The sequence below is a fragment of the Betta splendens genome, chromosome 7 (assembly GCF_900634795.4).
Source record: "Betta splendens chromosome 7, fBetSpl5.4, whole genome shotgun sequence".
NCBI lineage: Eukaryota > Metazoa > Chordata > Actinopteri > Anabantiformes > Osphronemidae > Betta > Betta splendens.
The window spans coordinates 8,845,093-8,871,649 of NC_040887.2; the positions used below are offsets into that span (position 1 = coordinate 8,845,093).

Below are 26,557 nucleotides of genomic sequence, written 5' to 3' on the forward strand. Positions count from 1 at the left end.
CAAAAAAAAAGAAACAGGTTGGAGGAGATGAGGAAGACGTGCGAGGAATCAGACCCCACGGACATCTACGACTACGCCTGTTTGAGTACGATCAGCTGTCGCAGGCTTAATCCTGTTTCATAAAGAAGGTCGTTCGTTTAAACACACACTGACACACACACACACACACACACTCACACACACACACACACACACACACACACACACACACACACACACTCTGAGCTCGTATCCTTGAAACCTAAACATTCTTCATATAAACCCAATCAACATATGTGCTTTAAAATGTGCTGCAACCAATTCTCCCATTTCTCCTCTTAATGTCCATGAAGTTAAACCTGCAGTAACTGGTGTTTGGGCCTTTTGGGGGAAATAAACCAGTTTCTTTACACATCCACAGGTCCATGCCATCCTTTATGTGATTCTATTAAATTCAATAGTGACTTGTTTCATGTTTTTCTGACCTACTGATTCACAATCAGTTCTCTCCTGTTTGCTGCTAAGGAAGCAGTGACCCCCACATGTTCTATCTCCGGCTTATGAAACCGCTCCATCCTGGTTGTTTGCCAGACCTTCTCACACCAAGCTCTATATTCTTTGTGCCTTCTTTATGAAACACCCGTCAGATGCCTGAGCTCCAAAATGGAGCCATTCGCTAATTTCATCCACGAAGCAGAACTGCTTCCGTATGCGAGTGTTGTCAAATTGTCCGTTACCATAATCGCGTTGAAGCTGATTTTACAAATGAGGTAAAGACACATGTTACCTTACATTACCTTAATCCTGAGCTATAAAGTGCTTCCAAACTTGCAATAGGTAATAGATTTTAAAAGTAAAAGTAGCCCGATCATGACACGCTGATAAGATGTATAATGGTGATTCAGCTCTGCACCAGCCTGGTAGTAGTTACACATGTATGAATGGAAATAGACAGATTCATGATAAATAGGATTTGTGATAAATACAGAAATATATCTCTCTACGCTTTTTGAAATCAATAAGGTGCGAGCCACGTTTTGGCTGCTTGAAGAGTCATTGTCCTTGTTTGGAATGTTTCAGCCTGGAATAAGATCTTCACAGATTGATGTGGTACAAACTGGGTCACTCCATTTATACACGAACAGAAGATCAACATACTGTCAATACAAACACGCCGACAAAAAAAGGCATAAAAATACCACATGCACCAACATACACGACAGTGTTTTTGTGCTGAGTGACTCTTTACATGGGTCTGCTGTGAGACTGTGCTCTAGATCGGCTTCGAGTACTCTTAGTGTGCCCTCAGACAACACACACACAACTGGGAGGGTAAACCGTGATGCAATAACATCTTTTTAAAGATTGTCGTTTGCTTCTTTTCAAACATTGTGTTTCCAATGAGATGAGAAACAGGGTTTGAAACCACCCAGGCCAGAGGGGATGAGGCAGACAGACAGACAGACAGACAGACAGACAGACAGACGGACGGACGGACGGACGGACGGACGGACGGACGGACGGACGGACGGAGTTCCCTTAGTCTGAGCAAACCACACACGCTCATGTTGCATCCACTAGAGCCACAGGGATGTCTGGGTTACACCAACGCATCAACTGACTGTCGGAAATGGATCCACACATATCCTACACACACACACACACACACACACACACACACACATATACACATACACACCAACATGACCCCAAGTGACTTAAACGTAAAAAGAAGACGTGCAACATTAAGTCTCACTTCTTCTGCCAGGTCCCATTTGTTTTCCTCACTACAAGCCTCATTTATGAGGTTAGCGATAAAGATCAGCGATCACAACACATAACAACATTGAAATTGGCTACAATGCTGCATGGGATATCATTTCTTTTTACAAGTTGACAGTTACAGCAGGAGGGGAGCGTGTTGACGTCCTCCCCTCCTTAAATGCCTTAGAATCATTTCAGTAAGTAAACTGTTACTGATTATCTTTAATATTGCACCTTTTTTTTCAAACCAAGAGTCTAAACAATATATTAATCTCCATTTTTTTCCCTGACAGGTGTCTGTGACCTCAATTTGCATACCTGGTCTTTTTCAAAACCTCCTTTCTCGTTAAGTAAATGAGAGCTTGATAGAAATATTCATAATAAAAGAGCTGAAACTAAAGTCATGCTGTGTAATGACTCTTTGTCTCTTTGTAACCACGCGCCCAACAAGGCGGAGACCACTCCAGAGAGTAGGATTGAGGTATACATTTGACCACACAACTTAATGGATTAGTCGGTTGAAATTTACAAGCGACAACTGTCAAGCGCTTTTATGCTTTTGCTTTCCTCTCTCTAATTCTTTCCACATCTCTAAACTGTATGTCAGCAGATCCTACAGGAGCTGTTGAGGTGAACAGGTAAGTGGCGGGCGGCCACGTTTTTTAGCAGCGATTCATCCACGGACGTTCGGGATGCGACGCTCCGAATTATCTGTGACATGAATGACTTTGGAGAGGGTTCTCGTTCAGAAATGGCTCCATCACGTCGTGTCACTGTACAGCATATTTTACACAAGCACTAAATCACTGCTAGTTAACTACTCGTTTGTCCAAACCTCTACAGGAATGTTATGGCCACAACAAGTTGAACACCTCTGGTTTGTCCCTGTGTACCAGTGTGGATCGTTTTTTCACATAGTTCATCGCTTCCTGAGACGAATGGAGGTTGAGGTGGTGAACTGAACTGAATGGGATGAATGGCTACAGATAACAGGGCACTAAGGTCAAAGTGAACGGAATGCATAAATAAACATTTTTCAACCTGTGATATGTTCCGGCCCGTCCGAATACACAAACATGTAGGAATAAGTGAAAGTACCATACCTACAGAACCCACTGATCGCTGCAGTATCGCTCGTTAGTACTTTTGTGTCTTTGTGTTTGAAAGTCCTTCCAAACGCGTGTGGCTGAGAGCAACGGAGGATGGACAGGCTAGGCGGGGGGTCTTGGCACGGCTCGGCTCTGACTCAGTTCTGCTGCAGGATCAGGCTCTCCAGCTCGTCCGCCGAGCGGAGTAGGAAGGCCGCCGACTCCCTGTAGCCCGCGATGAGCTGCCTCACCGCCGTGACCTCCGGGGGGCTGAGCTGAGCCGAAGCTCCGCCGCCGCCGCCTCCCTGGCCGTGGCTGTTGGAGCTGGAGGAGGAGGAGTTTGGGCCGATCGACTTCATACTCAGATCTGTGGGACCTGCAGGCGCATAGAGGGATGATGATTGGAGCTGCGCTAAAGACACCGCTCTTGTCTCCTGTATCATTTGGTGGATTATGATTAATGAAACCTCCTCACCATTGGTTTGTGCAGCAGCAGAGTTCTGCTGGCTGCTGCTGACTGTGCCATACCCACGCAGGTTGTAGTTGAGGCCTCCATTGGTGTAGAGCTGGTCTTGGGCAAAAGCTGCACTGGAAATGGCGAACCCTGATGGAGCCACGGAGGCCGGGTCTCTGGAGTTGGGCTTGTCAGCAGCGGCGGTCTCATCCTGTGAGACATTCACAGCAGTTGACATTAGCGATGCACAGCAATTCAAGCATCCTGCTGGGCACATTCACAAACACAGACTCCCAGGACGCTTACCGACGCTTGGTAGACATCTAGCCGCATCCTCTTGGCAGCGTTCCGTGTTTCGCTCTCACAGGCAGCAGCGAGGATGTTTTCAGCCATGGCAGAGGTGAGGTGAGGAGGTGTTGGCCGTATCTAGCAGCAAAATTCAGATTTTTGCACTTGACATATATGAAATTGCTTTTGTTCATATGCATTTTTATTGCCTGTGACCACTTTGTACCTCAAAACCGCCTTTTTTCATGCGGCGACAGGATTTGAGGTAGGTGCGGATGCGCTTGCGAGAGCGCTCCTGGAACTCTGGGAACTGGCGGCTGCAGGACTCAATGATGGCCTGGATCTTCTCCTTGGGCTGCTTGGAGATGGGCACCATGCGATCTAGATTCTCATCCACAAACAGACGCACAAACATCTGATGGAGACAGAGGGAGGGGGAGGGGACAGAAGGGATATAGAGCAGAAAAATGGAGTGGGGGGTGCACGGTAGAAAGAGAGCAGGAGGGAGGGAGGTAGAGGAGAGGGGTGTGAGTCCAAAACAAAGGAGAGGAAAGGCAGGGAAGAGGTGGAGAGGAAAAAAGGAGGGGGGAGGTGATTAAAACAGGTTTGACAGGGTGCTCAGAGGCTGGACAGTCATTTTAGTGCTTTCTATAGAATCAATACTCGTCTCATCTTTTGTATCTTTAAGTATAATGTTTAATCGGGAACATACAGAACTATACATGTCCCGTGTGTGTAATTAAACTGCAACAGAGTGGCCGGTTACTTACGTTGAAAGCTTTGAGCCTCTCAGGATCCATACCCTCAGCATCATTGATCTTATCGCTATCATCGTGGTCGTCATGGTCGTCGTCATCGTCGTCAATTATCTGCGCCCGTCCAGCAGTCAAGTCCTCTCCGCTCATGCTCAGTTCAGTTTTCACGGAGTCGTAGCTGCCTGAGCTGTAAGGTGGGGACTAGACACACGCACAAACCGGCGTTACTTCCACATGGGTTCAAAAGCACAGGTCAGGCACATTCTTCTGCTCCCACCTTGCTGCTGTACTCTGGTTTGACTGGGTACTTCCTGTTGGGCTCCGCTGGGAAGGGGTTTGGGGGAGAGCTCGCCACAGGCAGCAGCCTGTCGCTCAGGTTGACCGGCTGCTGGTCCTCCGAGGACGAGGACGAGGTGGTGCTGAAGTCCAGCGGCGCGCTCAGACCGTTCGCCGGCGCCTCCCCGTACGGCGCCCCGCCGTCTGGGGGGGTCGCACCCACAACCAGCACCTCCGGAGAGGTCAGGGCAGGCAGGCCGTTAGCGCTGCCGCTCTCCGAGGAGTCGTCATCTGGCAGAGAGGAGGACACAGAGATGAGCCATGTGGTTGGGGGTTACAGTGGCTTCGTTTGCCACAGCAGGAACTATCGCCAGACAGGGAGATTTACTACAGGGGAAGCTGTGCTGTACTTTCTCAAACTGCTAAGGAAGTGGGTATTGGGGCCAACTGTCAGCAAAAATAAAAGTCAGAGGAGGGGGATCCTCAATTAATATTCACAGAGAAAAGTGATGGGGGTTGGAAGCCTTGAGTCCCTGGAGAGTGCGAATCATAGCTTTTTAACCCGCTTCTTGGACTGGTTTCACTGAGATCGTGTCTACACCTAGAAGGAAGCGGTCGCTCTCCCGTACAGCGATGTGCCCTCTTTACAGTCGTTTCCTCTGCGTTGTCTAATCCGTGAAGGTTGATATCGCCCTTTGTCCTACTTTTCTAAGCCCTGTGCCCTGAGTGAGAGGGGTGCACAAAGGATTGGGGCTGTGCTGGTGTCCCATCCCCTGTAAAGACTGGATTTATGTGGATTAGTCCACTAAGAACAAGGCAAGCTGTTTCCCACAGAACACCAAGCGTCGCTCTTATGAAACAGACGAACCTTTCCGTTCCAGATGTACCCACCGACGCCCAGTGCGCTGCTCGGCTCTTACCGTCCTCGTCTTTAACGCTAGCTGTCTGGTTGCTGACTCTCTCTCCGTTAGCGGGGCAGGACTCAGGCACTGCGGGCTGCTCAGCTGCGACCCATGCGGGCTCAGCTCCGTTCATGTCCTCGCTGCTCACCGAGCTGTCATCCTGAGGAGAGAGAGAGATAGAGAGAGAGAGAGAGGTGCCGTCACCCTCACGGCAAACGCTGAACGGGCGGAGGAAGCGGAGAGCTGACCGCCAGAGAAAGCTCATCAAATTTCCAGGTTTCCCATTTGTCCTAAAGACATAGAGGAGACGATAATGAGAGCACAGGCACGTCTCTTTGCATCACTCGTCTCTTTTGGGTTGAAGGAAATGATTCATGTGCAATGTATGTGGCATCTGGAATCCCTTCCTAAATCTATTTCAGTGGGAGTCACAGTGAATAAAATCACATGCAGTGTTCAGCAGGAACATTACGCCTTAAACAAGCCCAGGGTGTCGTTCAAACTTAGTGTTTTAGCATGAAATCCTCTCTTTGTGCTTCAATACACTTTTTCCTCAGCTCCTGTCATCGAGAGTTAGAGAAAGTCTAACATCATCTTAAGAAGTGTCGTTTTGCACAAAACAACTGTCCATTTTGTCCCTTATCGTTTACAGTAACTGCTTTAGGAAAGAAAAAGCATGAGCCGTTGAGTTGTGGAAATACAAAAGCCTCCCTGTTAAGTAATCTGCTTTTTGGAGCACTGCTACCATTCCATAGGAAACCTGAAAACACTCCTTGTAGCGTAGAGCAACACAAAATATGAGTAAAGACTCAGCAGGACGACAGGATTAGCAAAGGGAAACTGAGTAATCTCTGCAACTACTCAAACGCTGTGCTGAGCGGTGGCTTCTAGCGACCAGGCACGAGCGCGTTTACTTTAGGCTACCACGTACAGTGACCTCTCTTTGACCTCCAAGCGCCACGCTGTCATGTGTCATCTGGCATCTCGCTCACGTGGGGGCAAAACCACGACCGTGTGACGGCGATGGAGCAGAATTACATCTTACACCCCCCCACACACACACACACTCACACACCCACACATACACAAATAGGCCCAAACTCCAGGGAATATGCATCCGTTTGTAGGGGACCAAAATGCTCAGTGACAGCTCCATTAGGTACCAAGTGAGCCATGCAGCGTTCAGAAGAGTGTGAGAGACTATCTAATTACATTATCTAAAAAACAGATAGATAGCTAATAAAGTAGGAGGTTCTATTCAAACAGACATTATTATCTGATAGAAGCGACAAACTGTTTGGATTCCACAAGGATTTTGCTCATCAATATAGAAAATGAACATCCCAAACTAAAAACAAGAAACAAACAAATTTACAATATATGTCACTTTGTTGTAGAATTACATATAAAGCTACACAAGCTAACAAATTTATGGCAAAATTAATAAATGTAATACTATTAAAAGCTCTTTTAAGCACATTTGTCGTTTCACTTGTAAAAGTGCAAATAATCCTCTGAGCTGAGCTTCTTGTATGAAATATCTGTATTTTTGCAGTTTTAATATTTTGGTGTTTGAGTTGTGTAACAGAACAAAAATGAAATATAAAGGACAGGTCTGTGGTGATGCCTCCACTGGACCTGAATCCTGCAGTAATAAGTGGCCAAAATAAAGTGAATTATGAATCTAGTCTGATTTTGTCACCTTACATTTGAAACAAATCACTTTGTTATTGGCACTTTCTTTCTGTACCGTCATTAGGAGTGAAGCTGTTCCACCAAAGTTCTGTGAAAACAGCATGTAAACAGAAAGCAGGCTGTGCCGGCTCATTCACAGTCACATATTTACTTTTGACCTGCTTTTGTCAACACAACAAACCTGCTGCAATTCTGCTCCAGCTGCTGCTCTGAACCCTAAAACAATGCTGCATAGATATGGAACAAAATACTACAAGTCTCCTCTAGCAATGAAGTAACCCTCAGTGGTGGTTAATTATTAAATCACTGGCTTCATCGCTTTTTAGTCTGCATACAGACGCAGCCCCCAGTCTGCGCGTTTGTTCATTTGTACTCACCCACGAATCAGCGCCTGGGTCATTGTTCCGGATAATCCTAATTATGCATGAATGAGGTCTACGTTGTCATCATCAAGTACCGCTCCCTGCACTTTAATGACAGCGGTTTTTGTCCGTTTCTGTCACAGCTCCGCTGGGGGAGGGGCCACGCGCGTGACGCCACACCGAGCCCCGCCTCCCAGCAGGGAAGCTCCTCTAAGAAACTCAATTAAGAGTTCAGGAGCAGGACGACCTCTCCTGCCTCAACAAAGCAGACCTCCCCGTGGTTTTATTGATCACAGACAATAAAAGAAAAAACACTGTGAACTTGTTCACCCAGTACAAACACCGGTAAATGGGAAAACGTTCGAGTGGCCGCTATTTCTACTAATTCCACCCAGGCAGCTTGTTTCCAAGTCGACGTTTCACAAACATTCATCGTGCTCTGGCAGCAGGAGCCACTTACCCTTTCGGTGGTCGTCATGCACTGCAGCTTCATCTGCTTCAGGTAGGTGGCAGTAATAGGCATGTTGTAATCAATGAGGTCAGGGACCAGAGAGGTTGGCCTGTCATTTTCTGATTTAAGACAGAAGAACATCAGCGGCGGAAATTAGTCTGCAACATCTTCGAAGTACTGAGTAATTCTACTGTGTTACTGTTAAAGATGGAACAATGGAACGGTGTGTATTCGTTTATTTTGCATAATAAGCATCTTTACTAAACTATAAATATTTATTGTCACTTTTAACTGGCCAGCTCAACCTGGAGAGCTGTTCAGACGCACCAACAAGAGGACAGGACCCAAATACACAACCATGAAAAACCAGGAAACAAACAGGTTTAATTAAGAAACCAGCACATAAATCATGACAAACATTATTAACTAGCTAAGCAACACTGCGAGACAGTGGAATAATCAGGATTAACAGAACCTTAATGCAGGCAAACTAACTGGTGTGAATTAAGAAATGAAGAAACACATATAAGGCAGGCAACCAAAAATAGTGCTAAACAAGAGGACACGCACAAACAAACCTCACACATGTAGACAGACTGTGGGACGCCACAACAAGCATCACAAACTGACCGAGTGACACAAACAACGGACCAGGCTAAAGTAATTAAACCAATTTCAACACACTGGACCCAAACAGGAAATGACATCACAACAGAAATGACAGGACTGATAACCAAAGCAAAATCCCTTCTAGCAGATCAGCCACGTTTACATTTAAAATTAATTAATTTAAGTAATAATGTCAGAATTATTAACAACACTAGATCAGCAACATTCAATATTTGCTAAATAAAGTATTGTAAGTTACTGTTTGCAGCTGAACCTGTAAAGGAACTGAACCACCAGTGAATCGCTGCGAGACTGAAGCAAACTATTAGTGATGCAACTTGTCCGTCAAAGCGGCAGATCGACTGACAGGAAGAAGCGTCCTGTTCATCAACTCCTACTCACCCAGTAAAAACAATGCTATAAAACAACAAGCAGAGCACTGGGCGAGTACAGTGTGTTTTACGGCCGAGTCCTTCTTCAAATAATGCTAGAACATCACGCAAAACTCTGAAGTCCAGGCAGTCGCACTTCAAATGGAAGAGTGGGGTTGAGTTTAGAGGTGTCTGCAGTCTGCACACCAGTCACTAGAGGGACTCTGTGATCACTTAAGTCCCTGTTTAATCCCAGAGATGTGGTCCTCTTGGGTCTTTGTTACATCATATTGGTGATAGATATATACAACATGTTTCATTAATGAGCTTTAATTTAAGTCTTCAAGGTGCAACCAGCTCACAGCTCACATTCCGGTGGAGGATCGAGCCATCGTCTAGATGCCATCCGCAAACTCATCACATCCATGCTCCATGATAATACAAACATCTAAACCAATAAAATCTATTAAAAGGACGACAATAACGCCTGGCTGCTGCGGATCAGAGTGATATATCGCAGCGTGCATGGAGCTCAACCTTTTTCCATATCAGCTCTCGAACAAGCTCCACATTATCTCAAAGATTTCACTTAATGGAGCCTCCACCACCACGGGTCGGACGTGTGCGTTTACCTTTGAACTCTGCAGTGCTGGGACTGATGTGCATCCTCTTCTGACATTCTCCACAGCTCATTAGGAAGCGAGTCACCGCCTCTCTGGGCAGGAAGGCGTAGGTCTCTGCGATCTGTGCCGGGGGAGTGAGCAGAGGAGAGGGGGTTATGGCACAAGAGGGGCTCAGGCTGTGGCTCGTGTCAAGCTGAGTGCAGGTGTTGTTGTTTTTTTCATTTGCCTTGTTGTTGTTTTTTTTTGATCGTCCCAAACACGTGTGAAACTGTGGGGTCAGTGATTATGTGTGATCGCGACATGGCATGAGGAGGAATCCTCCCTCCGGGCATTCACTCATGCCTTTCTATGGCCTAATTCCAGCTCCAGCCCTCGTACATCGTATTTGTGTTGTGCCGTTCATTTCTCGGCCTCCTCCTCTTCTCTCTCAGGTGCAGTCAGCTGATGCGTACACCTCTCGTGCTCAGCCTTCCTTTCTCGGTTCGCCCTCCTCTTCCTCGCCCCCCCCCCCGGCATTTCACTGGAAAACGCGACCTTCACGTGACCATGGAGGGGCAGCAGGGGTGCCCACCCCCACCGGCCCACCGCCGCTGCCACAGCCACAGATCCCCTGCGCCAGAGCACCCCCCCCCCCCCACACCCCCACCCCCCCTCACCCTCCGCGGTCCCTCGAGGCAGCTGAGAGGGAAAGGCCACCCAGAGGAGCAAGCACCTCCCAGAAGGCCACAGTGACAGTTCCATATTATGCCCTGCCCCAGTGATGCTGCCTCCTCAAAAGGGTACACGCTATGAGACGTGACAGGACCTCTCTACAGGGCAGGAGGAATTGGCTTGATGATTTTTTTTTTTTTTTTAATCCTGGGGTGGAGGGAGGACACGAGGGGTACCAAATTCCGGCTGCCACCCGCCCCCAACGCTACATCCCGACTCAAATTCATCACAAAAGCCGTGTGCAAAGCCCTTGGGTTCGTCGGGCCACGGCGCCACACCCGAAACCACACCTCAGTCTGCAGCATCCGCTCGCAGACGCCCATTGTTCCAGAAACATTAATGTGACACCGTGCACTCCTGCACCGCTGCTACAGTACTTTGTTTTCCCCGTAAAGGTGGCTGGTTGTTACCTTGGTAACCCTGATGCTAAAAATTATACATTACGTTATTGGAGTTAATGAGCATAGCCTATTGTTTTACACAGGCAAAAAAAAAAAACCTCTGTGTTCTGCATGAATACATGTACGTTCAGTCCAGAGGTTTTTAACATTTAACCGCTCAAAGTGAATATTCTTCTTCTTATTATTTTTTTTTTACATTAAATAAACTAATTAGTCTCAGAACAATGACATTTCAAAGCTCCAAAAACATGCATGTTAGGTGTACATAGATAAAAATACATTTTATATATAAGTCCACCCTCTTAGCACACTAACATTAACGAGTAGCCCAAAGTGTTTACTTGTATATCAAAGCTTTTAGGATTTGTCTTTTGAGGAACGTGAACTTACAACATCTCTAGAGCCACATTGCTAATGTGGCTAAATGTGTGTTCATGTATGTCCTGCATGGACATCATTTGGTTTATGTGTATAAAACCACATCCAGGACTGAAGAGGGGCCACTTTTATATTATCTTGTGCGAATAAGTTATTTGTCTTGTGTCAAATAGCTCGCTAACACACTAACACGCCCCACACAAAGCAGATTAGCATAAGCGAGTAAATTAACCATTCAAATAAAGCAATAATTGCTGACCTGTAAATAAAAGGGCAACAACCAAGAAATTGTTATAAATATTTAGCATAAATGCTCAAAGCCCAGGTGGTTCACTCAGTATTTTAGCATTAATGAACAAAAGAAAGTCTCAGCTCTGCAGCACTGGCTCATCTGCTGTTTATCCAAACTAAAATGTCTCATATAGTCTTGTTTGGATCATCAGTATCTGCCTGCGTGGATGCACTCACCGCCTTGTAGGTCTTCTTCTGGCCTGCGTGTTTGGGGGCCCTGCCAGGATCGGCGCCCATCTCCACGTGCATGGCATAGATGATGTCGAAGAAGTCCTCCACCACGGCCACGCGCTTCAGCGAGGAGTTGTCCTGGGCCGAGTTCCCGTCCGAACACTGAAACGCAGACAGGGGCCGGCGTTTAATTCGCACGCGGGACGGGTTCCAAGCGTCTGCCTCCCTGAGACGCGAGCTCGGACGCACTCGCGTGACTCACTCGTGGCTCCTGTACCAGGGAGCGCTCGCTGAGGGAAAACTCTGCTCCGTTCTGGCCCGACTGCAATCTTTCACTCCTCAAATTCCTCCTTCATATAGAGAAGTCTAGGCCCCAGCTGGGTCAGCAACCTCATCTCTGCCATGTTTAAAAATAACACCATTGACACTGTACGAGACCGGCAGTCCCTCCTTCCACCACCTCTGGCAGCCATCCTGCCTCCTGTACTGCTGACCCTGTCGCCATAGAAACAGCCGCTGATTTCTCTCGGGCAGGTGTGCCGGGCGAAGGGTCATGTGACACCCCATAGAAGTGGGATCGCCAGGACAACGGCCTCCATCCGTTGCACGGCGTTGGAGCTGTCCTCTCATTTCTACCCTCGTTCTTTTTTTTAACTCTCCTATCCCTTCGTTTCCTCCCCACTGGTCCACGCACTTATCATTGCATTCCTGCACCTGCTGATATGTTAAACATAAAGTGCCCCAGCAAGCATAAAATGGAACAAATGGATTTGAGCATTTAATTAGTTTTTTTTTTTCATGAGTCCACCTCTCCCACACAGATATAGTATGAGACAAGCGCTGACATTTTCAAGAGACTGGGTTCGAGGTGGGGAGTGATTTAATTAATTAATTAATTAATTTTTTTAGTAAAAGGAGGTCCCTGAGTTCAAAAAGTTGGCTCCGGGCATTGGGAAATCACACTTTTCCCCCTCCTCTCCTTGACATTTCTGCACTAACAGTTCCTTTTGCTCCCAACCGGGTCCTCTTCTCCTGCCTCCATGTCTTCACCCGGCCTCATACCTCTGTCCCATCCTCTCCTGTTTCTTTCCCTCATTCCCCACCTTCCCCCGCCTCCCCCTTCTCTTTACTTGCTCCTGCTCTCCCAAGTGCGAGGTAATAATCGTTGCCATGGCAACTAAAACGGGCTCACAGAGCGGGTTTGTTTTAATCCGGCCCTCTCCCTCTCCCTCGCTCTCTCCGCGGCCACTCTCCCCTGTCAGCGTGAGCTAAATGTAATGATAATAAATGAAATAATAGCGATCCTGCGCCTCATCATCGCAGCTGTAATCTATCGCACTTGGAGGTATCATCATCATTCCCCCAGTGGCATCGCTGCCACAGCCGCCGCCGCCGCCGCTGCTGCTGCTGCTGCTTCTCGGGACAATGGTGTCAGGTCCATTCATGCTGGATTTAGATAATCTCATACAACTGTGGGGTGTGCAGTGCCCCCATGCTGCTGCAGCATCCTGGACTGAACCTTAGCCCAACAAAACACACACACACACACACACACACTGGAGCCCCTGCTGGGAGTGTTTCCTCTGACCAAGAATCCATAAAGAAACATATTGACATAGTCGACTTCAACTAACGTGAGCTGCTTAATTATGCAGACGTTTCAGTCCAGCTAGACTCCAATCTGGAGAACGCCAACAGAAAAGGATTTTAATTAGTTTATTTATATAGGAAAACATCACAACTGCATGGAACGTCACAGTCTATACGGGAACAAAACCCCACTGTTCTAAGACAAACAACTTTAATTGGGAGAAAGGTTTGACTAAACAGAAACACACCCCAGGATGGGCCGATTGAAGGTAAACAGTGGTATCGGGCCCAGCGCTGCTTCAGCTCCAGTCAAGGCCTTCCCTCAGAGCCACCACGTCAGACCCGTTACCTGGAGGCCAGCCTGGAGGCGCCTGCCTCCCCATAAGCTCTTTAGTTTCCAAACACCCCGTCAACGGGGGGTTAAACACTCACCTCTTGTGCCCTGTGTGTGTTTTTGTGCGAGCCGTGTGTGTTTAAGTGCGACGCATGTCCACCGGGCAGCGCGTGCGGGCGGAAGCGTCTCGGAGGAGAACAGCTGCCGAACGGCCTCATCCAGCGGCGTGTCGCGTTTTAAACGGCAAAAGCAGAGAGGTGTCGGCTCCCGCTAATCGCCAGCGCCGCTGCAAAACTCTCCTCGTCTCCTCCTCGCCTCCTTCGCGCTAGCTTTCTAATCCCGTAGGACTTTGCTCTCCCCAGTCACTGTACAACCAGCCCCCATCCTCCGCGCTCGCGCTCCCTGTCCCGAACCAAACCGCTCTGTTGCTAGGAGACTGGAGGGGTTGAGTCGACTGCCCCCACCCCCGCCGGCAGTCTCACACACACACACACACACACACACACACACACACACACACACACACACACACACACACACTCCAGTGGAGTCGCTGAGGGGAGAAAGGAGCAGTCCTGCACTAAGGCAGGTCAGGAGGAGGAGGAGGAGGAGGTGTGGGTTCGAGGGAAGCAGCTGGGTCACAAAGACAGAGGAAGTGCCTCACACATGGAATTAGCTCCGTGGGTGAACGGATGAACGCGACTGTGACGTGCCCCGATATGAAAGGCGCGCGTTTCCCTGCGCGTAACTTTTACAGTCACGCTAAGCGGATGCACCGTGAGCGGATGGAGTTGCGGCTCCTCTTTCAGGTGAAAGCAGCCGCGGGGACGTTCCGGCCGAGCCTCCATTACAAAGGTTAGAGGTCAGAGGTGCCGTTCCGGGATGCGAGTTAGAGTAGAGTACGGGGATGTGTGATAAGGAGAAGCACAGGGTCAGTGTGTGCGCGTGTGCGTGTGCACCGGGACGACAGTGTCAACAGCGCTCATGACTCAGATTATCTCGCTGCAGATGTGACAACAGGTCATCTTTTAAAGCCCCCGCTCCCCTCTGTACAGCTATCAACTAGCTAATGGACGCGTAAATGGGCCAATCTGTGTTTCCTGTGTGCATGTGTGCCAGGGGAAAGATACAACAAGATGAGACTTTTAAAAAACTGGGATAAAAGACACTATTACATCCACAATGGCCCTGTTTTTTGTCTTTTTGTGTCTTCCCCATCAGCTCCTAGTCTCTCCTTCAGTTCATGAGGCCCGTCATTAAATCCACATTAGGTGCGCCGGGCGCTACCCTTCTGTCCAGCATGCGTGTCTGTGTGCTCCTCTCTTGGCTGCCCCCCTGATGAACATTATTTGATAGAGTGTGTGACACCCCCAATATCCCACGGAGCCGGGGAGGCAGACGGTCCCACCGGCCCCGCTGACTGCCACTGTTGACGTTCCAGTCGCTGACTCAAAATGTCCATGTAAATGGCTCACGCACATTATCACCGCATCCCGTTTCACCGTTTCCGGGCCTCTCATCGCCGCCGTCCCACTTTGTTCGACGGCGGCCGCGCAGAGGTGCCGAAAGAACGAAAGCAGCGGTGCGGCGGGGAGATTACTGTCGCCCGCGTGTGCGCGCGCGTGCGCGCGCGCGTGCAGAACTCGTACTATCTCCCACACAGGGGGGGAGGCCCCCGGGCCAGTTAAAAATTGTGTTAATTTCTCCTCCTATGGGAAAGCAAAGAACGGCCTCTCCATGGCAACAGAGAGGGTGCTGAAGGGAGGAAACGCGGAGCATGCGATCAGCGACCCCCTCTTTGTAGGAACACGCGTACGCGCACCAACCGCCGCGCATACGTGCGGTATGGATTTTATCACCCGCCGACGGTCACAGAAAACACACTGACACCAGGAGCCGCCGGTGCTGACGTAAGCTCATTTGTCCCCGAATCGCAAAGTTGACAATCGGGCGTTTCATTCGGCACCAGACGCGCTGAGGTCGCGTCCCCGCAACTCCGAGGATGAAAGTGCGGAGGACAAGCGGGCGACTCTTCGCCGGGATGGCGATCATTCGCCGCTGGAACCCGCGAGCGCGGACCCGTGTGTCGTCCCTCATAAGCGCTGCCAGAGAGGGCCGCAACAAGAACACACGCGGAACAAAAGCACTGGAGACCGGCTATGCAAAGATAGCATTAATGCAAATGCTGATGAATAATAGGGCCAGTATTCTTTTGACTCCGTGGCCCTTCTACAAAAGAGAGGCTCTCAGAGGAAATGTGGACTAATTAATCAGATAATAATGATGATGTTCCTCGTCCCGGCTGATGGTGGCTGAACCAATGGCGCTTTCTGATTTCTACACAAGAAAAGGACGTCCCGGGAAAGACTGTCACCTGTTATTAAACAATTCAGTATTATACTGCCACGATTAAATCCTTCATTCTGAACTAAGACTAATAAATACTTTTATTATTATTATAACAACGGGGTGCACAATCAAATGTTTTATTTTGTCTGATCAGCAGACCAGACCCAAAGGTTTCCAGTTCACTATAATATGTAACAAAGGAAAATCAGTTGTGTTCGTCCTGTGAGTCAGGACTGATGGTTTGACTCTGGCTTCTTCCTGGACACAAACAGAAACGTCGAAAACACGACCGTGAACCTCATCAGACTTCAATCAGCAGTTCCCCTATAGGGAAAATACAGATATACTGGCTTAAATACTAGCTTATATATATTTGTGAACCAAATTTTTTTTGCAAAGTTGTGAATTTTCATTTTCTATGACATTTTCACTACTATTTCTTAGCTGAGAGTTCACCTAAGTTGTCCGGATTCGTGTTTGTGGCCCTGCAAGCGTGGAAGCGGCACTCGTGTGAATAATGAAGTGCTCCTGGACTGACATGTGAACATACTGTGTGTGTCTCTATGGGAGACCATGGCCACCAAAACCTTGTTGTGGGAGATATTTACAGATTTCAGTTGGCATGGTAACAAAAAGGCAACAGCTCGCAGTATTTCAAAAATTTTCCCTGCGATGCTCGCGTCAGTCCCAAGGAAATACAGAGGGCGTTTAAGCGTTTCTTTCTGAAACTAGCTGCACTCTGACTCCCTTCGTCTCAGGGAAAGCTTGTGTTCGTGCAGCGGGTTCTGTGGCGCACGTCTGTGCCTGTTTCTGGTCTTATTCCCCTCCTCCTCCTCCGTAGCATCCTCTAATCAGGACATAATGAAAGCTAAATGAGGTTGTATCTCCACACCGAGGGCTGCTGGATTCTCCCGGCGCCGGGCAGGGCTCCGAGTTGCGCAGAAAACACGGGTACAACGGCCGAGAACACGGGACACAAAATGATCCTGTGCCGATGAGTGTGCGCTACTGTGCCCTGGCACACACTGAAGCCGCCTTGTATGCTTCACTGACGAATAGAAGAGGCCTCCTCTGTCTGCACATCAGCCACCATCCATCCCTACCCCCACCCAGCCTCCCGTCATTTACTCCCCTGCCTGCCCCCATAGAGAAACTTGGCACACCCTGGGAGCAGCTGCAGCAGGGCTTCCAGTGCTCCAGCTCCAGAGACACGTACCCAGCCCTGCAGCCATACGAGGAGGCAGTGACCATAGTGTGTGTGTGTGTGTCACTTTTACACCAGCCTGGGACGGCCTATTTATAAAGCCCACAAACGCAGGCTGAATAGAAAGCGCTTTCTAATACAGACACGTGCACAAATTGGTCGATTTGTGGATTCTGACTCATCGTCAGCAGCAGCTCGCGTCGCCCGATGTGTCGTTTGTTGTTCAAATTTCCCCAAGTGAAGCTGAGTCAGGGGGAGTTTTCCCCCGGCCGCGCGATATTAGCGACAAGGAGAGCGGCTAATATCAAGGCCCGAATAAACAGCAGGGCACGCGTTCCTCTCTGATCGCCTCAAATGTGCTGCACCGCGGCCTTGGAGGTTTATTTTGGCGGCGAACTTGAACGAACCGCGCAGGAAATGGGTTCACCTGAGGAATGTAATATTGATAATAACATCGCACGATACAAAAATTGATATCGCGGGGACGAAAAATGACAGGATCCACAGAGGACGGCTAATCAGCATCACAGTTCAGGCACCATCTGCACCTGCAGACACAGACCACCCCTGCCCTGCCGCCCGAAGGGAAATCCAACACCCACAGGAGATTAGGGGACTTTTGTAAAGGTCTAATCCTAAATTGTGCATTCGGACAGGTATAACACCTGTGGAAGGATCAGCGCCATTCAGCTAATATCAAAGAGTCCAGTCTGTAATGACGATCTCTCAGCCAGTGTGTTAACAGGAAATGTGTTCCTGCTCTTTGAGGTCCGGGGAGACGCTGTCCCGGCAGTTGGGGGTGGAGGGCGGGGGGCGGGCATGGAGGTGGGGGGGGGGGGGGGGTCTATTCCCTCAAGGCGCTTATTTAAAATGGTGGTTGTCCTCCTTGCTGGCACAGCAGGCCAAAACACCACGCAGGAGACGCGGCTGCGCGTGCACGTCCGCGCAGATGCGCGCGCGCACACAAAGAGAGCTGCCGGGGCACCGGCTGACAGTTCGTCATGTGCACGTTCATCCTCCGCCACAAAAGAAGGACGCGCGGTTTAACCCCCCGCCCCCCCGCACCGCACCCCCCCGTCCGCGTGCGCACGACCCGACGTCCAGAATATCTGGAACCCGTCGACGAGCAGAAGTGAAGTCTGGCCACTAACTGTGGGCGTATGTCGCTCTCCGGTCCCGAGCAGACCCTTTTGTTTCCGCCACAGCCTCTCACGTGGTCGCCAATTACGCACAGCTGCCCCATTCTATCAAATGCAGAGATATATTTTTTTAATTTATAAAAAAACTGTCTCCTTGAAGGACAGCCCTAAACTGGTTGCACGGCTCTGTGTCGGCGGGAGCACAATAAAATGCGGCAGAGGGAGACTATCCTGGACGACACAGGTGTTGCCAGAGCAACGGGTGCCTGCGAGTCGATCTGCATCCTGCCCAGGACAATGAAAAGTGGGGTACAAACACTCAGACTGGCTGCACACGCTGACATTTCCCCCAGAAAGGCGTATTCCACTGCAACGTTTCGGTATTTTTCAATCTCGGTTTCTCGTACTCAGAGAGGAAGGCAATGCACGTTGCCGACGCGCGGACCTGGTCCGTTGTGCTCGGTTTGCATGGGACGGTGAGGGCGCGTGTCCTCTGATAAATCGCTGCCAATTAAACGTACACTCATCCTCCCGGCGAAGGGTGGCTCTGACATCTCAGTCTATCGGTTGGTGTTAATAGCTTCCAGTCACTCGGGGGACACGGCCGAGCACCCTGACAGAGCCGACCCGACCCAAGAGCATGCCGTTGCATCCGCGCGCGCGCGCGCGCGCAAACACACACATGCACGCACGCACACACTGAATCACCATACTGGGCTACACAGAACGTGATCCAAATGCTGTCAATAGTCAGTTATCTCGTGCTTTGCACCGCGCGTCGTGCCGCTGACAGGACTTCAACCTCACTGGCGAGATGGCTATGCACGATAGCCTACCTTTTACCATTGCGATTGCCAGGAGGCACCGGCGTTGCTATGGCAGCAAGGGATGAGAGTAGGGCTGCTCTGGTCGGGATGTGGACAAAGTGAAGCTTTATGAGGGAAGATGAGGGCACGTCGGGACGATAAAACACAATAACTTCGCATTTCGGTCGTTGGACAAGCGCGTGTGTGCAGCCGGAAATAATGACAACTTACAGGCGGCGACGGGACATCTCGTGCTGCTGCACACGCACGTTCTCCGTTTGTCTCACACACATACACAAACACAGTCGCACACACACACTTTACCGTTGACTTGACCGGGACGTATAGGACGGGTTTCCCGGGAGCTCCTTTCTTGTTGTGCTCTCCCAAAACGTTGGTCCCGACCTGAAATCCTTTAGACTTCACCCAAAATTTGAATTTGGCGTTGATGTGGCTGTTGTCGACATAAACGCCATCCGACTCGTCGTTTTGCAACAGTGTCTGCATGATTTTGTTGTATTTTCGCCGGGTGACGGTCTTTGTTTTACCGGAATCTCCATAAGTCCGGAGACACCAGTCCTGAAATTCACTGAACATCTCCGCCTCCAACACGACCGGACTCCGGCTCCTTTTGGGCGCATCAACGCACGCCTTTTTCGTTGCCATCGCTCCCCCCGTCTCTCTCTCCCTCCGCCTGAACCCGTTCAAATAGCCCAGGCTAATAAAGAATAGACTTCGCCGGGCTGGGTTTCCTCCTCTGGTCCCCGCTGTCCCGGTTCCAGAAGACTCGGTTCGGCTTATGGGACGCTGCGTCCCCGTCGATTTCCAGTAAAAGTGACCCGGACAGCAGCACACCTGTTTGCAGAGGAGCCGTGCTGTCCCGAACCGCAGCGGTGAAAAATGTCACTTCCTCGCATCATCCGCTGAGGAGCAGAGAGGGGGGCTGTCCTATGCTGAACGGGTATCTCCCACCTGTGCGTAAAACGCTCTTCGCGAAGGGGCAGGCTGTGAAAAAAAAACCACAGTCCCTGCTAAACAACAAAGAACACAGACAAAAGCGTGGAAACAAACGTTGCTCTCAGTTCCTATCGACCTACTTTCTAACAGCCATCACTATTTTCGGATGCGGGTTGCTCAACCCTTAGAAAAAGCGCAAAGATGCTCACAATGTGCACGGCCACATAACCGATCAGCATGCGCCACCTGGGATCGTTTCTGCTCCGAACACCTGTTTGAATAGGATCCCGTTAAAAGCACACGGAGTATCTCGCTGGTAACTGGATTAATTCGAAGCAAAGCCCCCGGCTTACAAGTAGCGTTGTGTTTCCATAGACACAGACAGAAAATGTCCGATTTGGAGACGTGCAAAGTGAGAGAGGGTGCGGACAAAAAAAGAAACTGTCTCGAAATCATGTTTGAAAATCATAACAACATTTTTTTTTCAAAGTCCTGCACCGACGAATAAAAATGTCGGCAAAACAAATATATTTATCAGCCGAAAACACAATAAATAATAAAATAATTTTAATTATCATGCTTTATTTTGGAAGACAACAACTTCCTGCAGATGTAGTCACACAACAATCAACAATCTGCACACAGGATCTGTATTTTGCTTGTATGTGTAGTTTTATCTTTCAGTGTGTGTGTGTGTGTGTGTGTGTGTGTGTGTTTGTGTGTGACTCCTCCTGGCCTGTGCATTATAGGCCCATGCTGGCGGTGGTGACTGCTGCTGTTGCCATGACAGCAGCGCAGCAGTGTCTCCGGCCGTGCAGAGGGTGAGTGGGATGCCCCGTCCTCATCTCTCCATCCTGACTCAGGCACTGGTAGCCTATGTGGACAAAAAAGCCCCACCCAGACTGAATGACGAACAGCTCAGCGCTCAGTTACAGACCGAGATTCTCAGATTTAAAAAAAATGAGCGCACATGTGTTTGTTTAGAGCCTGATCACGGCCTTGGCGTGGTTTTCATTTCATTTCGTCATTTGGTCTCTTGCTGTGTCCTCTCAGGACTCTCTGGGATGCAGAACGGACTCCAGGGCTCTCTATCCATCCCTGAGGGGAGGATAATATCTCAACAGCATTCGTATTTTGGGAGGTTTGGTGTTAAATACACATCCCCAGTTTGTTGTACAGATGACTGTCTGGTATCTTCATTAGATATTCAGTCTTTATATTAGAAGAAAAATGGTTAAAATCTAAAATAATTACACAGGCCTGTTTAATTTATTTAGGTTAGGTTTAGGAAACACTTCATCACCTGAGTTGTTGAATTTCATGTGGGTATCATATAGATCCACATTCAAACCCATTTTGAATAATTGTACTTATATCGTCTATGTTCTGTAGGTAAAATGTACCACTTAGCTATTTCTGCATGCTCTACTCACTATTTAAACCTATGTGGCTATTTTTGTCCAGTGACTATGGTCTTGATGCTGGAAAAATCCAGTAAATTTTTCTTCTTCCACTGCAGAAAACACCTAAGACAAATTCCTCTCTTTCCGTGAGCAACAAGCCTCGATCATCTCTCCATGCCACCAACCATACAGTTCAGCTGTCGGGCCTGTAGGCAGGGTCACGCCTCCTCACTCCTAATGAGGCAAAACTGCTTTAATTACACTCACAATTCCCCACTGAGCACTTTCCTTTCACCAGGAGGTGGACAGCTCCTGTCCTGCAGGGCCACAGCGAGGCACCTCAGATTCAAAGATGAAAACCTCCGCTAGAAACACGCCAGACAGATGAGAGTCGCATTTAAATGTGCCCGGTTCCGACCCGCACCTCCCGAACGTCTGGATTGAATGGACAGCAGCTCGGACGCGGCGTCGCGCCCACCGCGTCCGGCAGTCACCTTGCTTAGAGGGCCACTCTGAGCCCCGCGCGAGACAACAGCTGTGCAATCGCTTCTGTGGCACCGAGTCAAGCTCATGAAGTCTGAAATAACTGAGTCATGAAGTGGATTCCAGGCAAAAATACCACACATTCAAGTTTTCAGTTTTTTCCAATAGACACTTTTGTTAACAGGAGGCAAAGTTCCCTTTGTTGGTTCACGACTAAATAATTCTCATGACTTCTGTACAGGAATGTGTTAAATTCTCTTTTAAAGTGATTTGATCCTTTAGTTGTTGCAGTAAAACAAACAGACCCTGCAGTAGACTGAAACGCTTGTTGTAGGACGGCTCCGGTTCAGGATGGACGACACAGAAGCGTTGTGAATTGGCTTCTGCTCTGATTAGTGCAAAGGCTCTTGGGTGTTCAGTATAAATGAAGCTGAAGCAATTTAACATCACATAAAGAACAGCAAGACAGTAATGTCAGTCTCCTCCTCAGAACAAATTTGCATCCTCTGACATGTGACTATTGGTGAGATTTGTAGATGTAAATACAAACTACGTTGAATGACAGACTGAGTTACTAAAGTTAACTTGAAGATGAGGCCATGATTTCAGGACTCGGGGAAGGTCTCTTGTAAGATGCTAATTAATTGCCTTATGGGAAATGTAGCATCCAGTGCTTATGTTAAACTACATTAAAGACTGAACATCTGGATAATTTGGATCCAAACATTCTTTAAAATTTCTCACCAGCAGGTCCATCATCTTCATGCAAGCACCAAGAAGCTAATGCAGAGTCATCCAAACAGCTTACGGCACCAAAGGGGTCACATGGTGCTGGAGTCCATCCCAACTGTCGTTGGACAAGAGGTCACCAGTCCATCAGAGGACCAATTCATGGGGACAGAAAACTTTACCCACCCACACCTACGAGTAAGTGGACCTGGAGAGGACCCACCCAGACACACAGGGAGACACCTAGCTGTGAGGTAACAGGTAACAGCTCCACCACCACATGCTGGGCCGCACACACAGAGCTTCACTTAGTGTATGAGTACTCTAATTCTACAGAAATGCAAAGAATTCATAAATATGCATGGAGTATTAAAAGTTAACGTTAATGCTTTTATCCCAAGAGGGTTATTATTACATTTTAATATTGTATTTGAAAGCATTAAATAATCAGGATTATTCAGGATATTATGTGAGGACAGTTTTTACCCCGTTCATGTCTTTAATTAGAATATTTGAATCAAAATTATGTATAAAATTGCTAAACGACTAGCATGTTTTACTATCGCTATGCTGTTTGTATTTCAAATATTAATATGTTGTAGTTGAAACAACTTAAATTACAGCTTTCAAATGTAGCAAAATAAAAACATGGCATAATAAAGCACAGTATAATGTATGTAATCAAGTCAAATACCTGATTCAAGTTTGTACAGTTACGTTACAGGCATCACTAAGAGTTCCTCCGCTGCACTGTTTACTCTGCTCCTCAAGACAATGCCTCTAAATCTTGTTTTAGAGATCATTCTCCTGTAGTTGTAGTGTAAACAAACAAAATCTGTCCTGCAGGCGAGTGCAGCAACCTAAACGGAGCTTAGGGGAGAGCGAGCGGAGCAAACAGAGGCAGAGGCAGACGTGACAGGGAGCGGCGGGCGTTAGACTGCAGACACACTGAGGGGGAGTGAGGCTGAATCAGCCTCGGCCGGGGTGACAACTTGCCCTGCTCGGCCTGGTGCTGATCTCATCAGAGCATGAGCGAATCTGACTGACAATTTGATGACTACTGCCTCCCGATGGTGGAGCTGGAAACTCCAGCTCCTTTGTGTGGCCCATCCTGGACCGGACCGTCCTAGAACAATGTAGCCTGGCTTCCAGTCCAATGCAGGGTTTGTTTGTTTTACTGCAAAAGCTATAAAATTAGCCAAATCGCATAAAAAGATAATTTAACACATTCCTGCAGAAAAATCTAGTCATGAAAATTATTTTGATGATACTTAATAAGATTAAAAAATGTCAAAAAGATGAAGATATTTTAATATGAAAGCAATTCAATGTGTCACATAAAACGTGATAATCATTAAAATATTTAAATAGTAATTGAAAGTATTATTCGACGCCAAAGTGTTTTGTTCTCTTCATCGGTGTTGCATTTCATGTGTGAGTTCAATGCAGCTGTGTAAAGAAGAAAGGCAGCCTGCTGACTACATACGAAGTCTATTATACGCGCGCTGTCTTTGTCCGCTCGGTGAGCCACGACACGGAGCAGCCAGAAGTTGCATTACCCGCCTGGCATGGTGCGGCGCTGCGTGGACGCACACTGACAGCCTTATGGGACCGCGAAGCAGGGAGGCGCGGGACTGTGGGTCAGGGCCCAGGGTGGCTACAGGCCATCGGGACAGCGCAGCTCAGAGGCAGCCAGGAAACGACAGAATGGGCACGGTCGCCATGGAAACACAAGCGGCCCAGGCAAATCATGGCAACTGGTAACTAAGTAACAGGAAACGACAGACCATAGAGGGCTGGTTAATCACGAGGAGAGAGGGGAGGGGGGAGCGATAAGGTCCACGGCGTCGCGGCTCACCGCAGACCCCCGCTCCTGCGACGCGTGAGCTCGTTCGCTCCCCACGTGCGCTGGATTGACACTGGATTAGTGTCAGTGCGAGCGGGAGAGGGCGACGAGGCAGCCTCCACCCTTTCCTTCGCCATCATTTTCTTTGTAGATCCTAGAGGGGGTGTAAATGAGCACAGGCCGCAAGTAGAGGAGAGAGAGGCTGGAGAGCAGCCTGAGTGGGTTTAAGAGGCTATAATCAGCGGCGGAGGGAGCAGCGTCTACATAATTCGGAGTAAAAGTACTACGATGTAAAAAAAACAAGTATTATGCGTAACCATCCTGTATAAACTATAGGTTACTATGAAGAAAAGGCTCTTTGATACTGCTCCTGACTCCTCTTACCTGGATCTTCCACCTCTGGCTAAACACACCTGACTATCTATTTATTAATATTCCTGTTTTCTTGTAAAGTTTATACTTGAACTTCAAAGCTGCAGTACTGTACACTTAATTATTGATCAATCAACTGACTGTCTTAGATCCAACGTAAATCACTGAGCGGTTTAATGATGATTGATTAACCTGTAAAAGCCTTGTTTGCATCGGCCAAGCAGCCGTTACTGTGCGTTTCAAATGACTTTTGTTAATGCGTCCGTGCCAAACTGCACGCGTCTAAAACCGCGGTGCTCTGAAACCTGGTTCCGACCGCCCAACTGTCTTGGAGAAGTTGCCTGTTCCTCCTGAGCGGACCCGAGCAGCCTCGGTGGCTGCGAGGGGCCCAGAGGAAGCCTGCGGGCTCCGCACAAAGGCAGATTGTGTGCGCGTGGCCGCGCTGACCTAACCACCGCGCATAACCAAAGCTTTATCTCCGCACAACATCTGCTTATTGAACCGACGGGCGTGAAGAGGTGATGCGGCTTTGAGTTCAGACAGTGGCTTCGTGAGCAGGCGTGAGGTGTGGGACTGTCACGCGCGAGCCCTACCTGATGCAGCGGCCGATTAGCGTGGAGCTGCGCTCGATCGGCCGCTCCCTCTCCTGCGCGTGGCATCTGTCGGTGCCACCTGCGCCTGCGTTACTCGGCCTCGACAGCTGTAACGGGCTCACCGTGGAGACACGCAAACAGCCTCCGCTGGGCCGACGCTCCGCGGCTCGTGTTCCATCATCGTGATCGGCCGTGACGTGCTTATTGCGGCCCCCACGCCGCCGCCGCGCTGACGCCCACGCCGCCACGGCCGCGTGACACATCTGATTGCACCTGTCTGGTTCTGTCTTCTCCTCTGGTCCCGTCAATTGCCCCACTGACCTTTGCCTCTGTTTTCTTATCTTTTCCAGTCTGGACTTCCCGTCTTGTTGTTCCTACTTCTGCATGTCACGTGGTCGTCTTGAAAGTTGTTGAGTTAAGCCTCACAATGTCAGACGTTTTAACTGGAAGATGCTAATGTAATAGTTACAACATCCAGGATATTGTATGTTAATAGGCTTGATTCATTTTTAATTCGATTTACAAATTAAACCCTATTAGTTTATTCATATATTTTATATTTTAGTCTTTATTTTAGTCTTTTAAGTTTTGATTAACTCAAAATAGCATCCATACTTCACTTAATTGAGTGTACAGTAAGTCTCAAACAAAACTAGCAGATAAAAAAATTCAACCAAATCTACATTATTTAAAATACAATTAACACAGTCTGAGTCTAACCTGCAACCGTTCTTATGTTCTTTTGTTAGTGTGTAATTTATTATAGAATATGACCATGTAGAGACACAAATGAAGTTAAAATAAAGTTCTGTCAGGGAGACGGCTTAACTTTTGACACTTATATGTGAGTTTCTGATTGAAGATAATTTCTCTATTTTATATCGAGCAGACATTATTCTGTGTGTGTTAGTTTGTCTCTTGATTGAGTTCACTCCTCATTTGTCTCTATATGACATATGCTTCCTGAAATAAAGACAAACCCAAAAGGAGACCACCCCTCAGCTCCATGGGCTGTTTGGGCCTCTTTGAGCACAATGGATTGGTTTTATGGCCTTTTCTTTACTGCCTTGTTTTCTTTCATACAGTGAAGATGCAGAGAAGGCTAACGAAGTAGCTGGTGAAGAGAGAAAGCCAAATATTCTCCCACGTGTTTTTAGAGACAATAACGGACTCAAATTCATCT

General features: G+C 48.4%; 1 protein-coding gene and 1 long non-coding RNA gene across 4 annotated transcripts; both read right to left on the reverse strand.

The window, feature by feature from the left end:
- Positions 1-1,777: 1,777 nt before the first annotated feature.
- Positions 1,778-20,308, reverse strand: nol4la (nucleolar protein 4-like a). Of its 3 annotated transcripts, none has more exons than XM_041071549.2 (12): positions 20,158-20,308; positions 19,316-19,996; positions 11,576-11,731; positions 9,627-9,738; positions 8,024-8,133; positions 5,525-5,666; positions 4,606-4,895; positions 4,344-4,529; positions 3,800-3,988; positions 3,592-3,711; positions 3,307-3,496; positions 1,778-3,207 (listed from the first exon to the last, which is right to left on the reverse strand). In XM_041071549.2, the coding sequence occupies exons 2-12, from the start codon at positions 19,655-19,657 to the stop codon at positions 2,990-2,992; spliced, it is 2,055 nt and encodes a 684-aa protein (XP_040927483.1). In that variant the 5' UTR covers positions 19,658-19,996; positions 20,158-20,308; the 3' UTR covers positions 1,778-2,989. The 3 variants fall into 3 exon arrangements, with proteins under 3 accessions (XP_040927483.1, XP_040927482.1, XP_040927481.1); XM_041071548.2 differs by having other exon boundaries at positions 20,089-20,308; XM_041071547.2 differs by having other exon boundaries at positions 19,316-20,308.
- Positions 20,309-20,414: 106 nt separating this feature from the next.
- LOC129604357 (uncharacterized) lies at positions 20,415-25,694 on the reverse strand. The gene is made up of 3 exons (XR_008695163.1): positions 25,375-25,694; positions 20,919-21,046; positions 20,415-20,822 (listed from the first exon to the last, which is right to left on the reverse strand). It is a non-coding gene; the product is annotated as an uncharacterized LOC129604357 (long non-coding RNA).
- Positions 25,695-26,557: the final 863 nt, after the last annotated feature.

Bases quoted from the DNA above. Each gene is read 5' to 3' on its own strand.
- nol4la (XM_041071549.2), bottom strand. From the start codon at position 19,657: ATGGCAACGAAAAAGGCGTGCGTTGATGCGCCCAAAAGGAGCCGGAGT. The intron at 3,989-4,343 runs GTAAGTAACCGG...TGTCTCCATCAG, and splicing joins AGAGGCTCAAAGCTTTCAAC to ATGTTTGTGCGTCTGTTTGT. The intron at 3,497-3,591 runs GTAAGCGTCCTG...AATGTCTCACAG, and splicing joins TAGATGTCTACCAAGCGTCG to GATGAGACCGCCGCTGCTGA.